Source organism: Lucilia sericata, unplaced genomic scaffold (assembly GCF_015586225.1).
Source record: "Lucilia sericata isolate MDLA Ls3-8-SP2 unplaced genomic scaffold, ASM1558622v1 Contig000216F_arrow, whole genome shotgun sequence".
Taxonomy (NCBI): domain Eukaryota; kingdom Metazoa; phylum Arthropoda; class Insecta; order Diptera; family Calliphoridae; genus Lucilia; species Lucilia sericata.
In genome coordinates, this window is record NW_023994244.1 from 111,536 (window position 1) to 134,200 (window position 22,665).

The 22,665-nt window shown below is 31.8% G+C and overlaps 1 protein-coding gene across 1 annotated transcript in view; it reads right to left on the reverse strand.

Annotated features, from left to right (window-relative positions):
* Nucleotides 1-346: 346 nt before the first annotated feature.
* Nucleotides 347-22,665, reverse strand: part of LOC119602240 (E3 ubiquitin-protein ligase highwire) — an 82,301-nt gene continuing 59,982 nt past the window's right edge. Inside the window, exons 18-27 of the mRNA XM_037953648.1 lie at nucleotides 11,485-11,598; nucleotides 11,298-11,406; nucleotides 7,781-10,793; nucleotides 7,558-7,721; nucleotides 5,876-7,499; nucleotides 3,043-4,082; nucleotides 2,639-2,977; nucleotides 2,110-2,574; nucleotides 1,327-1,520; nucleotides 347-1,264 (exon numbers count right to left, since the gene is read on the reverse strand). Coding sequence (XP_037809576.1) covers nucleotides 781-1,264; nucleotides 1,327-1,520; nucleotides 2,110-2,574; nucleotides 2,639-2,977; nucleotides 3,043-4,082; nucleotides 5,876-7,499; nucleotides 7,558-7,721; nucleotides 7,781-10,793; nucleotides 11,298-11,406; nucleotides 11,485-11,598 — 7,546 coding nt within the window. The 3' untranslated portion in view covers nucleotides 347-780. The remainder of the gene's footprint in view (nucleotides 1,265-1,326; nucleotides 1,521-2,109; nucleotides 2,575-2,638; nucleotides 2,978-3,042; nucleotides 4,083-5,875; nucleotides 7,500-7,557; nucleotides 7,722-7,780; nucleotides 10,794-11,297; nucleotides 11,407-11,484; nucleotides 11,599-22,665) is intronic.

Below are 22,665 nucleotides of genomic sequence, written 5' to 3' on the forward strand. Positions count from 1 at the left end.
CTAATTTCGGATGTTACCATCAAACTCTTCAGTTTGTTTTCTATCGGAGTTATGACAGTTTAAAGCAGGATCAATATTTTACTTTACCACAATTTGAGCGAGTTAGTGTTTTATAACTCTGCCAAATTTCAAGCTATTATTCCAACCGACTAGGGAGTCATAACAGTTTGAAGTATCAAGTAATCTGTACTAAACAGATTGTTTATAGTAAAACAACACAACTACTCTAGATATTTGAAAGCGATTTATGTCTAAAGAACTAAATAAAAAGTGCTTAGTACTACAAGCTGTAGCTAACATTTAGTTAATTTATATACATTAATAATTAAATTAAAAGCAAATTCGATTCCATGATCATAGATCACTTTTTTATACATTTTTTCATATTTATTTATTTATTGCGATTAATATTATTTGATTATTTAAATAATTGCTAAAACATTGAGATTAAAAAAAAAAAATCGCCATATTATGACTTTTGCAAGTGAGTATTATTAGTGTATACTAAATAAATTTATATAAATATCATATTGTAACTTATCAACTAATAAAAATAATTTAAATAATTATCATAAATGACTAGTCATAATCATCATCACTGGCCTCCTCTTCCGGCTCCTGTTCATGTGCCACTTCACCTTCTACCTCCTCCTCTTCTGCTGCTTCCAAGTCCAAACAATGACGATTATCTAATTCTTCCAATTGCACTTCATTAAAATCACTACCACTGCAACGTCTTGCCGCGAAATCCATATCAAACAAACTGCCAGCAACATGATGCTAAAATGTTTGGGCATTACGACACACACCACACCCCAGAGCAAACTCTTCGCCTGTGGGAGGATGTATGACATGTAGAGGGCAATCTTCACCCATTAGCTGTTTGGCTTTGGGTCCAGCTGGACATTGGGGTAATTTGTTTTTGGGTATATTGGTTAAACGTTGGAAATCATCGTGACAAGTGTCACAGAAATGGGTGGTGCCGAAGCAAAAGAATACCGCCACTGAACAGCAGTAACGGCATTTGTATTCTAAAAAGTCTGTGCCATGTTTGGGACACATTTGTGCCCTAGCCACATCTGAACAACCACCACATACCAGCTCCTCCGGATTGAATTTCTCACCAATTTCAGCATCACATCTAGCTTCACCGCCATAATAGGCTTTTTGACATTTAAAGCACACATAATAGGCATAACGATCCATAGCCAAAGTGGTTAAATCACGACCTTCGGTATCTTTAACCAAGCCTTCGTATTTAATGCTACAAGTAAAAAATTAACAATGAAAATAAAATTTGGTTTAATATAATTTGAAGCCACTTACCGTATTAAAGCTTTGCGTTTAACATCCTGTTTCAAACCATTAATGGGCTCTAAGATATCCGCCAGCATGGGATGTTTAATATCAGCCTTACAAATGGGACATAGAGAGAAACCAAAGGTAATGCGCGGACCACTCCAACGTTTTTCCAAAACAGCCTTGCAGCAATGATAATGGAAAACATGACCACATTCCAACTAGAAATAATAACAAAATATGATTTTTATTATTCAAATACTTTTAGTTTTAGTTCAGTTCTAGTTCACATTTAGTTGAGTTCTACCTAAATTCTAGTTCTGTTCTAGTTCAGTTCTAGTTCAGTTCTAGTTCAGTTCTAGTTCAGTTCTAGTTCAGTTCTAGTTCTAGTTCAGTTCTAGTTCAGTTCTAGTTCAGTTCTAGTTCAGTTCTAGTTCAGTTCTAGTTCAGTTCTAGTTCAGTTCTAGTTCAGTTCTAGTTCAGTTCTAGTTCAGTTCTAGTTCAGTTCTAGTTCAGTTCTAGTTCAGTTCTAGTTCTAGTTCAGTTCTAGTTCAGTTCTAGTTCAGTTCTAGTTCAGTTCTAGTTCAGTTCTAGTTCAGTTCTAGTTCAGTTCTAGTTCAGTTCTAGTTCAGTTCTAGTTCATTTCTAGTTCAGTTCTAATTCAGTTCTAGTTCAGTTCTAGTTCACTTCTTGTTCAGTTCTAGTTCACTTCTAGTTCAGTTCTAGTTATGTTCTTGACGAGTTCTAATTCAGTTTTAGAGGATCCACTTCCATATATGTACATATCTCGATGTAGATTACAACTCTTACCTGTATAGAAGGAGCACAAGCTAAAGCCTCCACAAAACATATCATGCACATGTCATCAGCATCTTGAGTCAATTTAGGTTCATTCACTCCATCGGCCACATTATTTTCGCGGCTATGACAGACATGCTGCAAACAAGGCAAACATTTCTTTTCATTAACCACTCCACCACAAACATGACCACACTGCTTGGTTTTCATGCATGAATTGGCAGCATATTCCTGGCACTGAGCATCAGCGCAAACATTGCCAATTTCCAAGAGACCCGAATTGCCAGTAATACCACAAAAACGACAACGACCCACAGAATCTTGTGAGCCGGAAATAATAGTATGACTACCATCACGAAATTCGACCATGGCTTTCAAAGTCTTGGAGTCAGCCAGGGCGAGTAGCCAAAAGAGTTTAGTGCGTCCACAAGATTCATGTAATTCCACACGTATGGCCTCCTCCTCTTCCTTGCAAACCTAAAAGAATTATTAAAATTTTATAATGATTTTCAAAACCTCCTTTTAAAACCCACAAACTTACCGTTCTTTTGTGTGTTCTAGTTTTGCGATTTAAATGCAAGAAACGATCACAATCACCACACAAGGAACCACAACTTTCACATTGTATTATAGCTGAAGTTTCGCCATCATCATGATTATTGCACATGGGTCGGGTATCCGAGATGGCCCATTGACCCGACGAAAGTTTTTCTACATGATCATTATCCAACACACACAAACTGGCCAGAGCCAGCCATAAAGTAGCAGTTTTAACACAATTTTCTGGAGAACGAAATACCTCATCCAAACGAGTTAAATTCAAAACAGCCTCCGCTATAGCAGCTTTGGTCATTTGAGACCATTTATCACCCAATTTACCCTTAAATTAAGAAAATGTTTAATATTTAGCAAATTTAAAAATATTTTTCTCTATTTTCCACTTACTGTGGCCAAATCTCGTATTAAAGCTATAATACTTTCCGCCTGTTTAGTGGGTATTATGCCATTCAAAAACCATCTATGATTTAGATTTTTCGGAGCTTCTTTCTTACTCATTTCTTTATTTAAAACTCTAGCCTGTTTGACACTCATACGTTCGTATTCAAAAGCATATTCTGAACGCGAAAACGTGTCCTCTCCCTCGGCTGTCTCTTGTTCATCATTTAGAGTCAATTTAGGAGGCTTTAACAAATGCACCGATAAATCCAATGCATTGTAAAGTCTTATAAAAGAAGGTGTCTTTTCCATTGAAGATTTTCCTCCGGCGCTTTTAACTTTTACTTGTAGCTGCAAAGATTTAGCTATAACTGCCAAAAATATATCCAATAAACCCAAACTGTCCATATCAAAATCCACTGCTATCTGATGGGCTATATTATAATCCGAGGGTGGCAAACGTTGTACACCCAAAATATCAGCAAAAGTACCGGGAGATATCTCCGGCAAAATACGTCTCAATAAAGCAGTAACTTGTCTCTGTACCCTATCGCTGCCGGTATGCAAAAGACTTAAAAGATCCTTAATCAAACCATGTTGATGTGACAGATATGATCTGCCCACAACACTGCCTGATAAAGCCAATACCATGCTTAACATTTCAAAGCAATAAGTATCCGGGGTACGACTACGCTCGGTGGTTACCTCCAATTTAGAGTCTTTATCAGTGTTTGAACCCGTGCCATTCGGATCTCTTAGGTTATTGGTGAGATTTACTGCATCCCAATCTTCTTTAGCTCGCCGTGCTTCTTTTTTAATGGCGTGAACAATATGCACTATGACTTGTTTTTGTAGATGTGACAGTTTACTTCGTGAGAAGAGAATGCCCACCATGTGTTCTCTTAAGTCGAGTGAATCGGCCAACATGGAGTTAGCACTAGTATCCATGCCCAAAGCATTTTGTGAACCACTTTTACCAATCACTGTAGACCCTCCGGCATTTTCATCGTTACCTGATTCCAAGGTGATTAATTTGCCAAAGACTTGACCTAGAAGGAGGACATGAAATGGAGTTTAATAAATATTATTAAGAACCAAATAATTATATAACTGAACTAGAAGTGAACTAGAACTGAACTAGAAGTGAACTAGAACTGATCTAGAACTGAACTAGAACCGAACTAGAACTGAACTAGAACTTAACAAGAACTGAACTAGAACTGAACAAGAACTGAACTAGAACTGAACTAGAACTGAACTAGAACTGAACTAGAACTGAACTAGAACTGAACTAGAACTGAACTAGAACTGAACTAGAACTGAACTAGAACTGAACTAGAACTGAACTAGAACTGAACTAGAACTGAACTAGAACTGAACTAGAACTGAACTAGAACTGAACTAGAACTGAACTAGAACTGAACTAGAACTGAACTAGAACTGAACTAGAACTGAACTAGAACTGGACTAGAACTGAACTAGAACTGAACTAGAACTGTACTAGAACAGAACTAGAACTTAACTAGAACTGAACTAGAACTGAACTAGAACTGAACTAGAACTGAACTAGAACTGGACTAGAACTGAACTAGAACTGAACTAGAACTTAACAAGAACTGAACTAGAACTGAACAAGAACTGAACAAGAACTGAACTAGAACTGAACTAGAACTGAACTAGAACTGAACTAGAACTGAACTAGAACTGAACTAGAACTGAACTAGAACTGAACTAGAACTGAACTAGAACTGAACTAGAACTGAACTAGAACTGAACTAGAACTGAACTAGAACTGAACTAGAACTGAACTAGAACTGAACTAGAACTGAACTAGAACTGAACTAGAACTGAACTAGAACTGAACTAGAACTGAACTAGAACTGAACTAGAACTGAACTAGAACTGAACTAGAACTGAACTAGAACTGAACTAGAACTGAACTAGAACTGAACTAGAACTGAACTAGAACTGAACTAGAACTGAACTAGAACTGAACTAGAACTGAACTAGAACTGAACTAGAACTGAACTAGAACTGAACTAGAACTGAACTAGAACTGAACTAGAACTGAACTAGAACTGAACTAGAACTGAACTAGAACTGAACTAGAACTGAACTAGAACTGAACTAGAACTGAACTAGAACTGAACTAGAACTGAACTAGAACTGAACTAGAACTGAACTAGAACTGAACTAGAACTGAACTAGAACTGAACTAGAACTGAACTAGAACTGAACTAGAACTGAACTAGAACTGAACTGAACTAGAACTGAACTAGAACTGAACTAGAACTGAACTAGAACTGAACTAGAACTGAACTAGAACTGAACTAGAACTGAACTAGAACTGAACTAGAACTGAACTAGAACTGAACTAGAACTGAACTAGAACTGAACTAGAACTGAACTAGAACTGAACTAGAACTGAACTAGAACTGAACTAGAACTGAACTAGAACTGAACTAGAACTGAACTAGAACTGAACTAGAACTGAACTAGAACTGAACTAGAACTGAACTAGAACTGAACTAGAACTGAACTAGAACTGAACTAGAACTGAACTAGAACTGAACTAGAACTGAACTTGAACTGAATTAGAACTGAACTAGAACTAAATTAGAACTGTTCTAGAACTGAACTAGAACTGAACTAGAACTGAAGTAGAACTGAACTAGAACTGAACTAGAACTGAACTAGGACTGAACTAGAACTGAACTAGAACTGAACTAGAACTGAACTAGAACTGAACTAGAACTGAACAAGAAGTGATCTGAAACTGAACTGGAATTTGAAGTGAAATACAATCCAAAATATTTTTTAACAATTTAAAAATATCACTCACCAGTTATTAAACGAAATACCCGCAAAGTTTCACTTTCGCAGATTTGCTGTTGTATTCTTGTAGCATTAGTCAACTTTAGATTATACTTAAAAGCCTGTACCTGCGAAGAGCTATTAGCTGACAACTCATAAGGATTAACCAATTGATCACCGGAACCACACATAGCTGCTGGCAAACCTAATAATTTAATTTGTCTTACACGCAAAGTATTCTCGGGACCAGTAAATTCCAAACGGAAATGAGTAAAATTATCATCATTTATTTTGGCCGAAAGCCAAGTACAAGCTTTAGCATCTACTTCAATGGATTTGATGAGACTAGTGTCACCCAAAGACTGGCCACCATAAAACACAACTGAAGAGACTTTATTCTGTATATCACGACTGTTGTCTATGTGTATGAGTAGCATTTTACAGCAATATGTCAATTTATTCATGGATATTTCTATTATTTTACTTTTATTGCGATCTTCTTCATCACTCTCCCAGAAAGTTTCAGTGGAATTGTCCGTTAAAGATTCCGCCATTGCCTGACGTGAGGAAACGGTAACTTCAAAATGACCATTAAGATCACTGTAGTAAATAATTTTACCTCCCGCATCAGGCATAGGATATAAGTCTTTGACAGCTGTTACCTCTTTAGGATCTAAATCTTCATTTAAACCAAATACACCAGGATTTTCATTTTGTTCATCGGATTTAGAGAGTATTTTGGAAATATTCCCAAATACATGTGAACTGTGTAAAAATTGATGATCCGTTTGTCTAAACCTTATGCCAAAACATTGTATAGAAATGCGTTGCAGAGGAGAACCCAAAGGCAAATATAAAGTCAAATCTGCTACAGATTGTAAAAATGTATGCAAACTTTCAGTGATCATATAAGAAAGACGTCCACTTATTTGGGTATAGGAGACTGGATGTTCCAATGCCGGTTCCAATTCATCATATTTACCATCCACATGTTCGGTAGCTGTTGAGGGTGTTATGCTTAGTGAAGACACAAACCACCACATTAGATCATGCAGACAAACACTTTGTGTTACCGATCTTAACAGCCAATTTAAGGCCTGCAGAGAATAATTGCGACAAGTGGCTATACGTAATGATCTTTTCATGGCACTGCGTAACTTTTTCAAATCATGCTTCTGGGTTATAAAAGCCATAGCGGGCCTTTGCAGTAAAACACTTATTTGATTAGCGGCTTCAGCGTCCAAATTATTTCTTTGATTTTGTTGTTTACTGCCTTCGAAATCAAGTTTTTGTTCTTTATTTAAAGTGTCATTGGCCTCAGTTTCTGTGTTGGCTGGTTTTTGCACCACCGAAGTGGCAATTAACATATGTTCTGGCACTAAACGTCTTAAATTTTCCGAAGGATAACAGATCAAGAGCGAACCATCACTTTCCGAGGTGGAATTATTGCGTTTACGAAATACCACTTTGGGATAGTAGGATTCTTCACGTTGATTTGTAGCAATTTGTTGTTGAGCTATACCCCAACCTTGACCCATGGAGTAGCTGCGATGAAAACGTGAAAGAGTGCCACTAGTAGACATGCAATTGGCTTGGTTAGGATTGTCATAATTCGTGGGTTCCGAAGATTCATAAGAGATTTCCGAAAGAGGCTGTAATTTAGAAAAATATTTTAAATGAAATTTACTGAAATAGAGGTTAACAACTCACCCTATCAAAACCATTTTCATTGGCACCCATGCCAAAGATTTCATATGGTAAATCTTCCTTATTGGCCGGACCAAAAGTTTCCAAACAGGCAAAAGTTTCGGGAGCCAACCAAGGCTGTTCTGGTGAAACCGAACCGCCAAAACTTTTGCGATAAGTAACATTACCTACCACAAATGAAATACTCGTTTAATTCCTAAATTCTATTAAAAATCTCTTAACTCACCTCCAAATTTATTAGTAATCCTTAAACCCACACGACTGTGACGTTGTGTGTCTGCCCTGCTGGTGCTGGGTTTATTCATTTCACTCATATTGAAATGCTGATGTTCCACTACCACTGGCATTTGCTGTGGCGAACGTTTGCTGTTGGAAGTCGCATGTCCTGCAGCAGTATGACCCGAATCAGTAGGCAAATTCGAAATATTAGAAGACAGTTCCAACAAGAAAGTAGCATTCTCTCTCATGGTGGTATAAATCTCTGAATTGGCTATTAAAGTTGTAGTCTTAATGCCAAACAAATTCAGCTCCGTACCCGTGCCACCAGCATTTGTATTATTCAAATTATTGGTATTTTTATTGGTCGATATGTATTTGTCACGACAGGCGTCACACATTAAGAACCAACTAGAGGCTCCTTTACCACCTTCACCACAATTACCAGCCCAACCTTCACAGAAAATACCCACACTATTGTAACCCTTGCCTTTGGCAGATTTACCACAACCAGGATGCACAATACGCATGTGATAGGTTACGGGAATGGGTAGGAATATCTGACATATCTCACACCAAGAACCATCATCTTTTTTCTTCTTCGACTTTTTGTTTTCTTTGTCTTTAGCAGTGGGTTTTTCTTTACTGCTATCAGCAGTGGATTCGCGTGAGTGGAATCTTTCTTGACTCAAAGAATTTGACTGCACAATGTGCACACAGTTGGAGCAAATATGTTCCCATAGGTAAACCAAGCTACGCAGAGCTGGGGGTAAAACTGTCACCACTTCTGGCAAAGAATGTAATTTCTGCTTCTCCCCCATATCATCGGGATTGTCACTGGACTGACCCTTGCGATATTTACGGTTATTTACCGAGAAATTGCCACTTTTGGTTAGAGTTTCCAAGGTGGAGGGTCGTATGTTGAGATAATTTCCTGCATTAGCCACTTCCACCGAATGCCTCTGTTGAGCTTTTTGTTCTTTAGACAATTGCTGACGGCCTTCACTATGATCTCTTCTAGTTATTACCGTAGTACCCTCTTTCGGTAAGTTAGGATGAAATTTAAGAAAACTGGCACAGGCCATGGCATCATGTACTACTCCCTCGTGCCAAAGAAAAGCAGCAAATACCGCCCGTATGCTTTCAGCAAATGAGGGTGGCATAGCTCTTTTTATGGGACCCATGGGATTTTTCTTGGCTGGTGCCGCTTTGAAAAAAGCATTTTGAGGAGCATTTGTTGCGGAGGATCCTACAGGTTCAGGCCATATGGGAGGACTGGAATTGTCGGTGCTGCCGGTCGAACAAGTTGTTCTCACTTCTCCAAATAAAATTTGATCTTGTGTAGTGCTTCCACCTCCTGGGGTAGTGGTGGTGATTTGCAGCAAATTCATTTCTTCCTCCAGATTCGAAATATCAGATTCTTTTAAGCCTCCCGTATCAGAAGAAGAGGAAGGAGGTCCTACTGCTCCACAAGATTTACGTGTTGCTCCTCCTTTGCGTGCAGAATGTTTGGGTGTTGATAGCAAAGCAGCAGTTTGACTAGCAGTGAAATGAGTTTTCCTCATATTACTGATATCAAAATGTGCCCCCTCCGACTGTGAGGAATCATCCTTAACACTACGAGCCGAATTACTAGAATCTTGCGTCATCGACACTTCCGAAGTTTCCATAGAACGTACACTTGGTGTGTCGGACACTTTCTCTTCGAAAGGTATCTTAATGGGACTACCTGAACGTTGAGAACTATTGCCATTACTCGTACGTGAGTCCTGACCACCCATGACTCTTACCAATTCCCTTACAGAAACTGAGGCAATTTCACTCATATCTGAGGGCTTAAAGGAATAATCCCTAGGCGAGTTGGGTTCATTATCACCCTTAAACCATTTCTGTAAAGCCTGCAGTTTAATAGCTCCTCCACCCACAACACCAGCTATAGCAGAACCTATTTGATTAACTCCCGCCGAATTAACGGAATTGAAGCAATCCTCTGATTTCGTTTCAGATGCACTACCAAATGGTTGTTCTGGTTTGGGATCGGTATCGGCACATATAAACGGATTAGTGGAGACATGAGGAAAATCGGGTGCTTTTGATGAGGTGGAAGATATAGCAAAATCAAATACATTTTTCGAGGGTGATTCCGGTTTATCATTGGTTGCCGGAGGTGATTCCAAAGAAGCTGTAATAGGTTCTAAATTATCCAAAATATCACGAGCTTTTGGTCGATTATCTCCTACTGCCGACGGTAAAGGAGACATGGGCTGCACTTCGGCATTCGCATCAGCTAAATTATTTTCATTGCTAGTAGCTGTTGCATTCGCAGTAGTCGGTTCAACTACCGGATGTAAGAGAGTTTTGGCCAAATGTTGATTGTATTGCAAACACCAGGCCTCCGTAGGATACCAACCCATGGTGCAATGTTGTCTTATAGATTCGGTTGATAATCGCAACCATACACCATCATCATTTTCGATTTCATCTATGAACGATATAACGCCATTCAACTTGACCACGCCCACTTGTTCGGACTGTAAAGTGGGATGGGAACGTATGCGCAGACCAGCAGTATTTTTTGTATAGAATTTCCTTAGTTTATTAGGAGTATGAGGGTTCTTCATTACTCTCTTATGAGCCGGTGGTGGTATACTGCCCTCTTTTACTTCCACGCGATAAACTTCTTCCAATAGTATACCATCTATGGTAACGGTTAGACAATAACTACCCACCGCATTGGGGGTCCAATGTACACTAAATGTACCATCTTCCATATCTTGAGCATAAAGAGATTCCGTTACTCTTGTTTGTATGGGACTGCTGTAGCGTAATTCTTCGAAAGAATAATTATTGTAGGATTTCATAAATGTTATGGCTTTGAAACACATTTTTTCCTTAATTGTTGGTTCATAATTTTGACGTGGTGGTGGAGCTATTCCTCCATAATAGGTTTCAGTTTGGGAAGCACGTCGTACCTTCATGTTCCCATTGCCTGAGGAGCCGGTAGGTATGGCTTTGATTTCAACCTGTGGATAATAAAAATATGAAATTAATAAATTGAATAGTAAATGAAAGGGAACCCTTAAAAGAAAGTAAAGGGAATATAAGACCATAATAGATCAATCAATGCATTATATGGATAATAATGCATCGAAAGAACCGAACGTAATGCAGTTTATTTGGTGGAACCAAAAAAGTCATATCTATTATGAGCTGCCAACCTAGCCAGACTTTCTCTGGGATAAGCTTCACTTGAATATTATTGTAGTTTATTAAAAAATCAATTTTAATGTTTAAAAAGCGCATATTTTTTCAATAAATTACCATTTATTAAGTTTTCAAATTACTGCTTTAAATGCATTTCCTGTTTATGAAAGCACCATTAAAAACTTACAACAAAAGCATTAATTATTTGACATATAATTTCGCTTTTAATATGACAACATTAAATCTAACCACATGGCAACAGTGTGTACAGTAAACAGGTGGTTGCAATTGACCCACTTTGAAAAAAAAAAACTCCAACTTACCTTTAGTTCGGGCACAACTATAGCATCCCCATATTGATCTCGTATAGTCACCGTAATTTGTGTTGGCCAACCGTAACGTAATGGTTCAGTAATCGTATTTAATTCGCATCTATAATGGAGAAGGGGGAATAGAAAAATTAAATGGGGTTGTTGGGCAAGTTAAACTAGAAAAAAAAAACAAACTCACTTATTGGGATCTAAACGTGGCTCAGGTTGTAGCCAGGCGGCTAAACGGGCGCCAGCCGAACCAGGAGCACCACTTATGAAATCCTTTAAAAATTGACGTTCATTTGATTGGGATCTAAAAATAGAAAGAATAAACATACATTTTAGCTATTTCAAAACCAAAAACATTCAATTGTTTTTATTAAAATATTTGTTTTTATTAAAGATAACTCTAAACCATAAAAACTATTGTATTTTTGCTGATAAATGGAAAACTATTTTTAGGTAAAAACCCTTATTTTATAAACCAAAACACATTGTCCACGACATTTTTGTAATGACAAACAAATAGATTACTTAACACAAACACTAATAGTCATATACCTAACCTAATGAATACCTACTACACATTAACATTACATACTTATGGGTAAACAATATTGTTATCAGTTATTGAACTTTATTTTTCAATATTTTTGATTCCAATTCATTTCAACTCATTCCCTTGCTCACACTCCCCTACCTGTTTTAGTAACAATTACTTAAGTCAAGACAAGTATAGTCATGTCTTAAACTTATTTAACCTCTTCGTCGTGAAAATGTTTAACTATTTATTTATTTCATAATATAATAAATAATAAATAACACAGGCCAACAAAATGGGCAAAAGTCTTGATTAAAAGTCATATTTGAAATGGTACTTATTACAAATTGAGTACTTTTTAGGTTTTAAGACTGTATATTAGACTATAGACTGTACTACAAATTAGATTGTAGACTTAACTATAGTATGGTGTATAGTCTAGTCTATAGTCTAGTCTATAGTCTAGTCTATAGTCTAGTCTATAGTCTAGTCTATAGTCTAGTCTATAGTCTAGTCTATAGTCTAGTCTATAGTCTAGTCTATAGTCTAGTCTATAGTCTAGTCTATAGTCTAGTCTATAGTCTAGTCTATAGTCTAGTCTATAGTCTAGTCTATAGTCTAGTCTATAGTCTAGTCTATAGTCTAGTCTATAGTCTAGTCTATAGTCTAGTCTAGTCTAGTCTAGTCTAGTCTATAGTCTAGTCTATAGTCTAGTCTATAGTCTAGTCTATAGTCTAGTCTATAGTCTAGTCTATAGTCTAGTCTATAGTCTAGTCTATAGTCTAGTCTATAGTCTAGTCTATAGTCTAGTCTATAGTCTAGTCTATAGTCTAGTCTATAGTCTAGTCTATAGTCTAGTCTATAGTCTAGTCTATAGTCTAGTCTATAGTCTAGTCTATAGTCTAGTCTATAGTCTAGTCTAGTCTATAGTCTAGTCTATAGTCTAGTCTATAGTCTAGTCTATAGTCTAGTCTAGTCTATAGTCTAGTCTAGTCTAGTCTATAGTCTAGTCTATAGTCTAGTCTATAGTCTAGTCTATAGTCTAGTCTATAGTCTAGTCTATAGTCTAGTCTATAGTCTAGTCTATAGTCTAGTCTATAGTCTAGTCTATAGTCTAGTCTATAGTCTAGTCTATAGTCTAGTCTATAGTCTAGTCTATTGTCTAGTCTATAGTCTAGTCTATAGTCTAGTCTATAGTCTAGTCTATAGTCTAGTCTATAGTCTAGTCTATAGTCTAGTCTATAGTCTAGTCATAGTCTAGTCTAGTCTATTTTTTAAACCTTTGATAAAAGTTTATGGGTGAAAAATTTGTTAGCCTGTGCCGCAGGCAAATGTTGTTAACTATAATTTTTTAGTTAAAATATTGAATTAATTAACAAAACAATTGTTATTTTCAAACGGTAGCTGCATATACATAATTATTATCAGTCATTATTATAATTTTTTTTATTATCATTGATTGTCTAAATCACTAAACAATAGTTACAATTATTAGTCCCCATAAGTAAGTATTTAACTTTTACTGATTTTTTTTAAACGGAAGATATTACAACAAACAAATATGTATGGCTGTATTTATGTATAAAACAACAATAAAAAATAAAATTTATTTGTTATGACAGACTTTATGATAATGCATCCGCATTTATTATTTTTTCTACATTTTAAATTCACTTTTTTCTTGTCTCTTTAAAAATATTAGGGTTATTAACAGGGATGTGTAAAATATTGAAGGCTTTATAGATTATTGGATTCTAGTCCTTAGCTTCCGATTCCACCCAATCTACTTTATTTGTAAATTAAAAAAAAAAAAAAAAACTTTTAGAAAATTTCCACAAAAATTTTAAATATTTAAACTTCAAACACTAATACTAAGATTTTGTAGTATTATACTAAAATTTCAAGTCTATATACTAGGACTCCAGGGTCATATAAGAAGACTTTAAAATATTCTAAGAAGACCTCATATTCATAAATGCAAAATCTTAGATTGTGAACTACAAAGAATTCAAAGTCTAATATTAACACTCAAAAGTCTTATACTAAGGCTTCAAATTCTAACAGAAGACTTGAAAGTCTTTTGCTGAAACTTAAATGATTATACTGAGAATACAAAGTCTTCTACTAAGACTTCATTATGTCAATATGGATTCTTTAGATACTAACGCTTAAAAGACTTACACTAAGAGCTTTATATTCAAAATTCAAAATTTTATACTTTATACTGAGTCTTTACTGAGACTTTAAAATCTTATACCAAAACTGTAAACTCTTATACTTTAAACTCTTATACCGTGACAAAAAACTCATATACTTATAATATTTATCACTAAAGGCCCAACTATAATGTGCATAAGCTTGCTTAAGGTAATGTAACAATCGAACGAAAAGTCTCTCAAATGTTTAAGAAAATCCGAGGAAACTTTTAGGTGGCTATAATGTACTTACGTGTATTCAAAACAATTTAGCTCCATTTACACATTTATGTGACACACGTAATAAAAAAAATACATATTTCAAAATATTTTATTGAAATAAATTAATTTTCTTTTAGCTTTCCATTTTTTTCTTTATTTTCTTTGTGTATAATAAACAAACAATTGATTCCGTACGTAATGTGCTGTCAGTATCGCTCTTTGCTTAAGCAAATAAAATTTGACGAAACTTGACGAAACTCTCTTAAGTACATTATAGTTTGTCACATACATTTTATATGTGTTCGCACAGTTGCTTAAGCTGACTTCAGTTTGTTTAAGCATATTATAGTTAGGCCTTAAGACTTTGAAATCCTAGTATGTATATGAATTTGAAATCTCAGACTTAAAAGTCTTATACAGAGACTTACGAAGTCTTACACTGAGTTCTAGTTCAGTTCTAGTTCAGTTCTAGTTCAGTTCTAGTTCAGTTCTAGTTCAGTTCTAGTTCAGTTCTAGTTCAGTTCTAGTTCAGTTCTAGTTCAGTTCTAGTTCAGTTCTAGTTCAGTTCTAGTTCAGTTCTAGTTCAGTTCTAGTTCAGTTCTAGTTCAGTTCTAGTTCAGTTCTAGTTCAGTTCTAGTTCAGTTCTAGTTCAGTTCTAGTTCAGTTCTAGTTCAGTTCTAGTTCAGTTCTAGTTCAGTTCTAGTTCAGTTCTAGTTCAGTTCTAGTTCAGTTCTAGTTCAGTTCTAGTTCAGTTCTAGTTCAGTTCTAGTTCAGTTCTAGTTCAGTTCTAGTTCAGTTCTAGTTCAGTTCTAGTTCAGTTCTAGTTCAGTTCTAGTTCAGTTCAAGTTCAGTTCTAGTTCAGTTCTAGTTCAGCTCTAGTTCAGTTCTATTTCAGTTCTAGTTCAGTTCTAGTTCAGTTCTAGTTCAGTTCTAGTTCAGTTCTAGTTCAGTTCTATTCCTGTTCTAGTTCAGTTCTCTAGTATAAGAGATTACATACTAAGATTTAAAAGTGTTATACTAAAATTTCAAAATCGTATACTAAAACTTTTACTAAGCCTTCAAAGTTTTGTACTAAAACTTCTTATACTAAGGTTTGAAAGACTTAAAGTCTTATACTAGGACTTCTAAGTCTTATACTATGATTTCAAAGTCTTATACCACGACTTCAAAGTCTTATATAAAGATTTTGACCATTTCTAATATCTAATCTGAATACCCCTGTTAATATTGTAAATTTTCTCAAAATTATTTTTTTTTTCAAAATGTCTATAAAATACTTATACCAACACATCAATTATAGACGCATTCAAATAAAATGTATTGTAATGCAAAATATTGCTATTTTACGTCGCTATGGTTATAACGTAAAGTATGTCTGTCTGACAGTTGGGCGGTCAGTCAGTCAATCATAACAAAAACCTCTGACTAAAGTTTAACAAAGCTAAATTTGTTTAAATTTATACTTTTGTAAAGTTATTAGTGTCTAGTACATACTTATATACTACAAACACATAATTATCAAATGTAAATTTTTTTCTATACAACAATAATAACAACAAATCACTGTTTACGAATAGAGTAAAAGGCAATACTGCTGCTGGACGCAGTAGAAAAATAAAAACATATAGACCATAATAATAAAATGTCATTAACTTTGAAAACTGCAAATAAAATATGTAAATAAATCGTTAATTTTTATAAAGAATAAATAATATTTATGTGTATTTTCTACATCTACTGTTTACTTATTTAGATAAGCCGCATATTTATAAAATATATATGTATTTCTGTTGAATTTAAAGAAAATATAAGAAATATAAAGGCATTGATTTATTATTTATTAATGTGTTTAAGAGCAGTTAAGCAGAGATGTTGGAGGAATGAGAGGAATTTACTAAGAAGATAAACAAATATTATAATTTGTATTTTAAATATTTTTATTTAATCGTAGTTTGTAATGTACTTGAAGGTCGATGATTATATACTAAGATTATATACATATTAGTATTGAATTAAATAGCTGTAAAAACCTAAACTTAGTTTTAACACTCTTTTATATCCCTCGCATGTATACAAGTTTATTTAAAAAATTCTGTTAAAAATTAATTTGTCTGGATATCAAGCTTGTAAATAAAGCAATTTTATAAAAATAACCTGTTACCGTTTCTTTATCAATTACAAATACCAGTTATGATCAAGCGTTTAATTAGTTTAACTCCTACGGTGGCAATTTAGCTCACACCATAATTGTCTTGAAACTGCATTCTATAGTTTTCCATATCAATCTTTCCATGTATTCCCTTTCAAAAGGTTAATGAACAAAGTTCATAGTTTACATCTCTATAAAAAATTTATAACACATCCGGAACAAATACTTAATAAAATGTTTCCAACGAAATTAAACACGATCTGATCTCAATAACCAAGACAAATAGAATCAATCAATTACGATACGATCAACGTGGTAGAGAGACGTAATAGAGAAAAACTCGTAAGTTAAATTTAATAATAACAACCGGTATTACTTTGATGTAGGGACTGAAAGACGGACAAACTTCCATACAGTTAAGAAGTGTAAGATAAATAAAACCAGTTGTAGAAAATAAATAATTTCATTTCTTTTGATTCATTCAAAAGAAAAATTGTATTACAATCAATTCTAACTTTATTTGTTCGATTCAATAGTCATATTGACGAGTCAATGAATAAACAAAAAAAAACAAACAAAATCTCGAAGATAAAGCCAGAAAACTTCTAACTGATATGACTTACAAGAGAAAATAATTATAGATTTCTTAGGAAATTTTATTCATGTATTAATAATACTTTAAGCAAACAATTTGTTGACAAAAAAAAATGTTGATATTTTTTGGGGGTAAATAATGTAATGTGGTTTGTCATTATATCATGTCGAGTAATGATTAGAAAAAAGAAATTTAAAAACCTAAATTGGATTTGTATTGGAATAAAGAAAAATCTTATATTGAGATAAGATAGGATACCTACTCATACTTTATACTTGTACTTTTTACTTTATACTTTATACTTTATACTTTATACTTTATACTTTATACTTTATACTTTATACTTTATACTTTATACTTTATACTTTATACTTTATACTTTATACTTTATACTTTATACTTTATACTTTATACTTTATACTTATACTTTATACTTTATACTTTATACTTTATACTTTATACTTTATACTTTATACTTTATACATTATACTTTATACTTTATGCTTTTTACTTGATATTCAGATCCGAAGAAATACACCTAAGCCACTATCGGATCTATGGTAAGCTACTATAAGAGAATCTCTGATGGGAATCGAACCCACGACCCCCGGTCTGACAGGCTGTAACACTACCAACTAACATACCGGAGGCACCCGAACACAAAGACTTCTAAAACTTATACTAGGACACTTAAGCCTTATACCAAAACTTCAAAATTGTATTTTATTACTTTTGAAGTCTTATACTGAGATGTATGTTTATAGGATTTTCTATCAAGGGTTGTAAACCCGTATAATTAAAAAAAAATTCTTTCGTATCAAATAGTTTTCATACAAAAATATTTTTTATGAGAGAAAATATCACTATAATGCTTAAAAAATCGCTCTACTGAGAGCTTTTAAAGAAAATCAATAAAAAATTTCCAAGAAAATAAAACTCCCATTTTTATTGAATAGCTTTTTCAAACTATAAATAATATTATTTGTGATAAATTTATATATAGCAAAACTTTTTTTAAGAGAAAGTAATCCATACATTGCATTTCATAATTTAAGAGTGACATTTGAGAAGTGATACTTTAGCAACTCTGTTAGGATTTAAAAGATTTTATTGTTTTTTTTTTTAAAAAAAACCCAAAGATGTGATTTTATTTTTGTCAATTTATTTAATGATGATGATTTTCAACCACTACAAATATGAAGCCATAAGTCTAGAGTAAATGAGGAGACTCCAGCAGCCGCTATTTAAATGCAATTAAATTAAATATGTTGGACAACTATGTGACAACAACTTCGACAAACATCAGCAATTACAACAATAACATAATTTATCAGACTGGGAGGGATATTTTTGGATTGAAATGAATGCAAAAGATAAAGATACATACATTATGTAAACAAAAATGTTTATGAAATAAAACTTTAATTATAGTTAAAAGTCCATATGTTTGGAAAATAAAACGAGAGAAAGGGAGAGTGTAGCAGATTTATGGAAATGCAATAAAAACATAAAATTTAGTTTAAATTTCTGTATAAAATGCCAGACAGTTTTTGGACGGACAAAGGTCTAAGAGCGAATAAAAACTATTTGACAGACAATTTTTTATTTCATCATTTTATAGTTTTTGAAAAATTTGTAAACACCCCATTATCGGTTAAATCGACTGCAAAAATAACAAGACTAGAAATACAACAACAAGAAAAATTACACATTGTTTGTATTTACATATTCAGAGAAAGAATAACAAAAGAAAACTGGAAAAAAAAAACTAGAGGAGTAAGAAGAAGCAGAAGAAAAGGGCAAGTGAAAAATTATCACTCCAAGTGGAAACAAGTGCTGTGTTTTTTACAACATTATTATTGGGGCGGAAAGAAAGTCAAATGGAAATTTCTGGATTAATTTCCTTATTTTTAGAAAATGTTTCTTAAATTTTCTTTTTAGAGACAATTTCGTTAAATTTTCTTCTTAAAGAAAATTTTATTAGCTTTTTTAAAGAAAATTCCGTTAAAGGAAATAAAGAAAATTTGCTTTAGATTTTTTTTAGAGAAAATTTAGTTAAATTTTCTTTTTAGAGAAAAATGTCAGTAAATTTTCTTTTTAGAGAAAAATTTCAGTAAATTTTCTTTTTAGAGAAAATTTTAGTAAATTTTCTTTTTAGAGAAAATTTCAGTAAATTTTCTTTTTAGAGAAAATTTCAGTAAATTTTCTTTTTAGAGAAAATTTCGGTAAATTTTCTTTTTGAGAGAAAATTTCGGTAAATTTTCTTTTTGAGAGAAAATTTTTTTAAATTTTCTTTTTGAGAGAAAATTTTGTTAAATTTTCTTTTAAGCTTAATTTTTAAAATATTTTCTTTTTAAAGAAATCATTCGAGGAGAAACTGCTTCTCCCCGTATCCAATAATTCTTTGCACTTTATGCACGTATGGTGGACTGACTGACTAACGATGACTTTGTTTATGCATGCATTGTACGACTTTAAAAATATAAATTTTCAGACACAAACATACACAACAAAACGACAACAAACTGCAGGAGAAGCAAAATAAAACTATTAAAAAATCTTAATAAAAACAAGTTTCTTTTTATTCTAAAATTACTGTTGTTTACTGAGACTGGGGATTTTCTTCTTTTTAAATATGGATGTGTGCTGTGGAGTTCAAAACCAACCACTGCCAAGCGAAGAAAACGTTCTTAAAACATTCATTGTTCTCGAATTGGAGAGACAACTACAGTAACAAAAAACAAAAATAATATAAAAATAAACAAGATCAGCTGGAATCAAAACCAACCCAAAGCAACAATTATAACAAAAACATTAATGGTTTTTTATAATTCTCAAAGCAGACCTTAAATCCCGAAAGGGGGGTCAGTCCAGTCAATCATACAAATACAAATTTCATGAAAGGGAGTATTAAAATTTGAAATAAAGAGCATAAGAGAAACAAGAGAATTTGTTATTTTGTTACGAAAATCATTTGTTGAAAGAAAACAAAGAGTTTTTATTTTGAAACTTTTACATTACCTCACATTCACACAATTAATTCACACACACACGCGCACATATCATGGGAGTATCTGTGTGTGATTGCAACTTTTAATCTAAAATGAGTAAAAATGTAGCCAACAAATACTTAATATGTAATAAAAAATATGAAAAAAAATATACATAAAATCTATTTTACTAACCAACCCGTATAATCGCATTAATATTTGTTGTATAGTACCCCACATTGATATTAGGTGGTTGAGGAAATTTGTGGCCGGCTTATTAAAAATTAATAAGACCGGTAGAAAAGTTTATTGGAAATACAATAATTAAATTACGATTTCCCCAACCGTATTATAAAGTCATAGTGACAAGACTAAAGACTTAGTGACAAATTTGAACTAGGATTATCAAATTTTGTAGAGTTTTTATAATATTTTAACCTTTTACTTCGAAGTATAAAGAAGTAAGCCTCAGATAGTTTAGTAGTTAGATTTCGAGTCTACCAGAACAGACGTCGTGGGTTCGATTCCCACCAGATGCACTGGTAAACTTCAAGTATAAAGTATAAAGTATAAAGTATAAAGTATAAAGTATAAAGTATAAAGTATAAAGTATAAAGTATAAAGTATAAAGTATAAAGTATAAAGATAAAGTATAAAGTAAAGTATAAAGTATAAAGTATAAAGTATAAAGTATAAAGATATAAAGTATAAAGTATTAAAGTATAAAGTATAAAGTATAAAGTATAAAGTATAAAGTATAAAGTATAAAGTATAAAGTAAAGTAAAGTATAAAGTATAAAGTATAAAGTATAAAGTATAAAGTATAAAGTAAAGTATAAAGTATAAAGTATAAAGTATAAAGTATAAAGTATAAAGTATAAAGTATAAAGTATAAAGTATAAGTATAAAGTATAAAGTATAAAGTATAAAGTATAAGTATAAAGTATAAAGTATATAAAGTATAAGTATAAAGTATAAAGTATAAAGTATAAAGTATAAAGTATAAAGTATAAGTATAAAGTATAAAGTATAAAGTATAAGTATAAAGTATAAAGTATAAAGTATAAAGTATAAAGTATAAAGTATAAAGTATAAGTATAAAGTATAAAGTATATAAAGTATAAAGTATAAAGTATAAAGTATAAAGTATAAAGTATAAGTATAAAGTATAAAGTATAAAGATAAAGTATAAGTATAAAATAAAGTATAAAGTATAAAGTATAAAGTATAAAGTATAAAGTATAAAGTATAAAGTATAAAGTATAAAGTATAAAGTATAAAGTATAAAGTATAAAGTATAAAGTATAAAGTATAAAGTATAAAGTATAAAGTATAAAGTATAAGTATAAAGTATTAAAGTATAAAGTATACGTATAAAGTTAAAGTAGTATAAGTAAGTATAAAGTAATAAAGTATAAAGTATAAAGTATAACGTATAAGTATAATATAAGTATACAAGTTATAAAGTATTAAAGTATAAAGTATAAGTATAAAGTATAAAGTATAAAGTATAAAGTATAAAGTATAAAGTAATAAATTATAAGTATAAAGTATAAAGTATAAAGTATAAAGATAAAGTATTCAAGTATAAAGTATCAAAGTATAAGTATTAAGTATAAGTATTAAAGTATAAAGTATAAAGTATAACGTATACAAGTATATAAAGTATAAAGTATAAGTATTAAAGTATAAAGTATAAAGTTATAAAGTATAAAGTATAAAGTATAAAGTATAAAGGTATAAAGTATAACGTATAAGTCTAAAAAGTATAAGTATAAATACAGTATAAAGTATAAGTATACAGTATAAAGTATAAAGTATAAAGTATAAAGGATATAAAGTATAAAGTATAAAGTATAAAGTATAAAGTATAAAGTATAAAGTATAAAGTATAAAGTATAAAGTATAAAGTATAAAGTATAAAGTATAAAGTATAAAGTATAAAGTATAAAGTATAAAGTATAATAAAGTATAAAGTATAAAGTATAAAGTATAAAGTATAAAGTATAAAGTATAAAGTATAAAGTAAAAGTATAAAGTATAAAGTATAAAGTATAAAGTATAAAGTATAAAGTATAAGTATAAAGTATAAAGTATAAAGTATAAAGTATAAAGTATAAAGTATAAAGTATAAAGTATAAAGTATAAAGTATAAAGTATAAAGTATAAAGTATAAAGTATAAAGTATAAAGTATAAAGCTAAAGTATAAAGTATAAAGTATAAAGTATAAAGTATAAAGTATAAAGTATAAAGTATAAAGTATAAAGTATAAAGTATAAAGTATAAAGTATAAAGTATAAAGTATAAAGTATAAAGTATAAAGTATAAAGTATAAAGTATAAAGTATAAAGTATAAAGTATAAAGTATAAAGTATAAAGTATAAAGTATAAAGTATAAAGTATAAAGTATAAAGTATAAAGTATAAAGTATAAAGTATAAAGTATAAAGTATAAAGTATAAAGTATAAAGTATAAAGTATAAGTATAAAGTATAAAGTATAAAGTATAAAGTATAAAGTATAAAGTATAAAGTATAAGTATAAAGTATAAAGTATAAAGTATAAAGTATAAAGTATAAAGTATAAAGTATAAAGTATAAAGTATAAAGTATAAAGTATAAAGTATAAAGTATAAAGTATAAAGTATAAAGTATAAAGTATAATAAAGTATAAAGTATAAAGTATAAA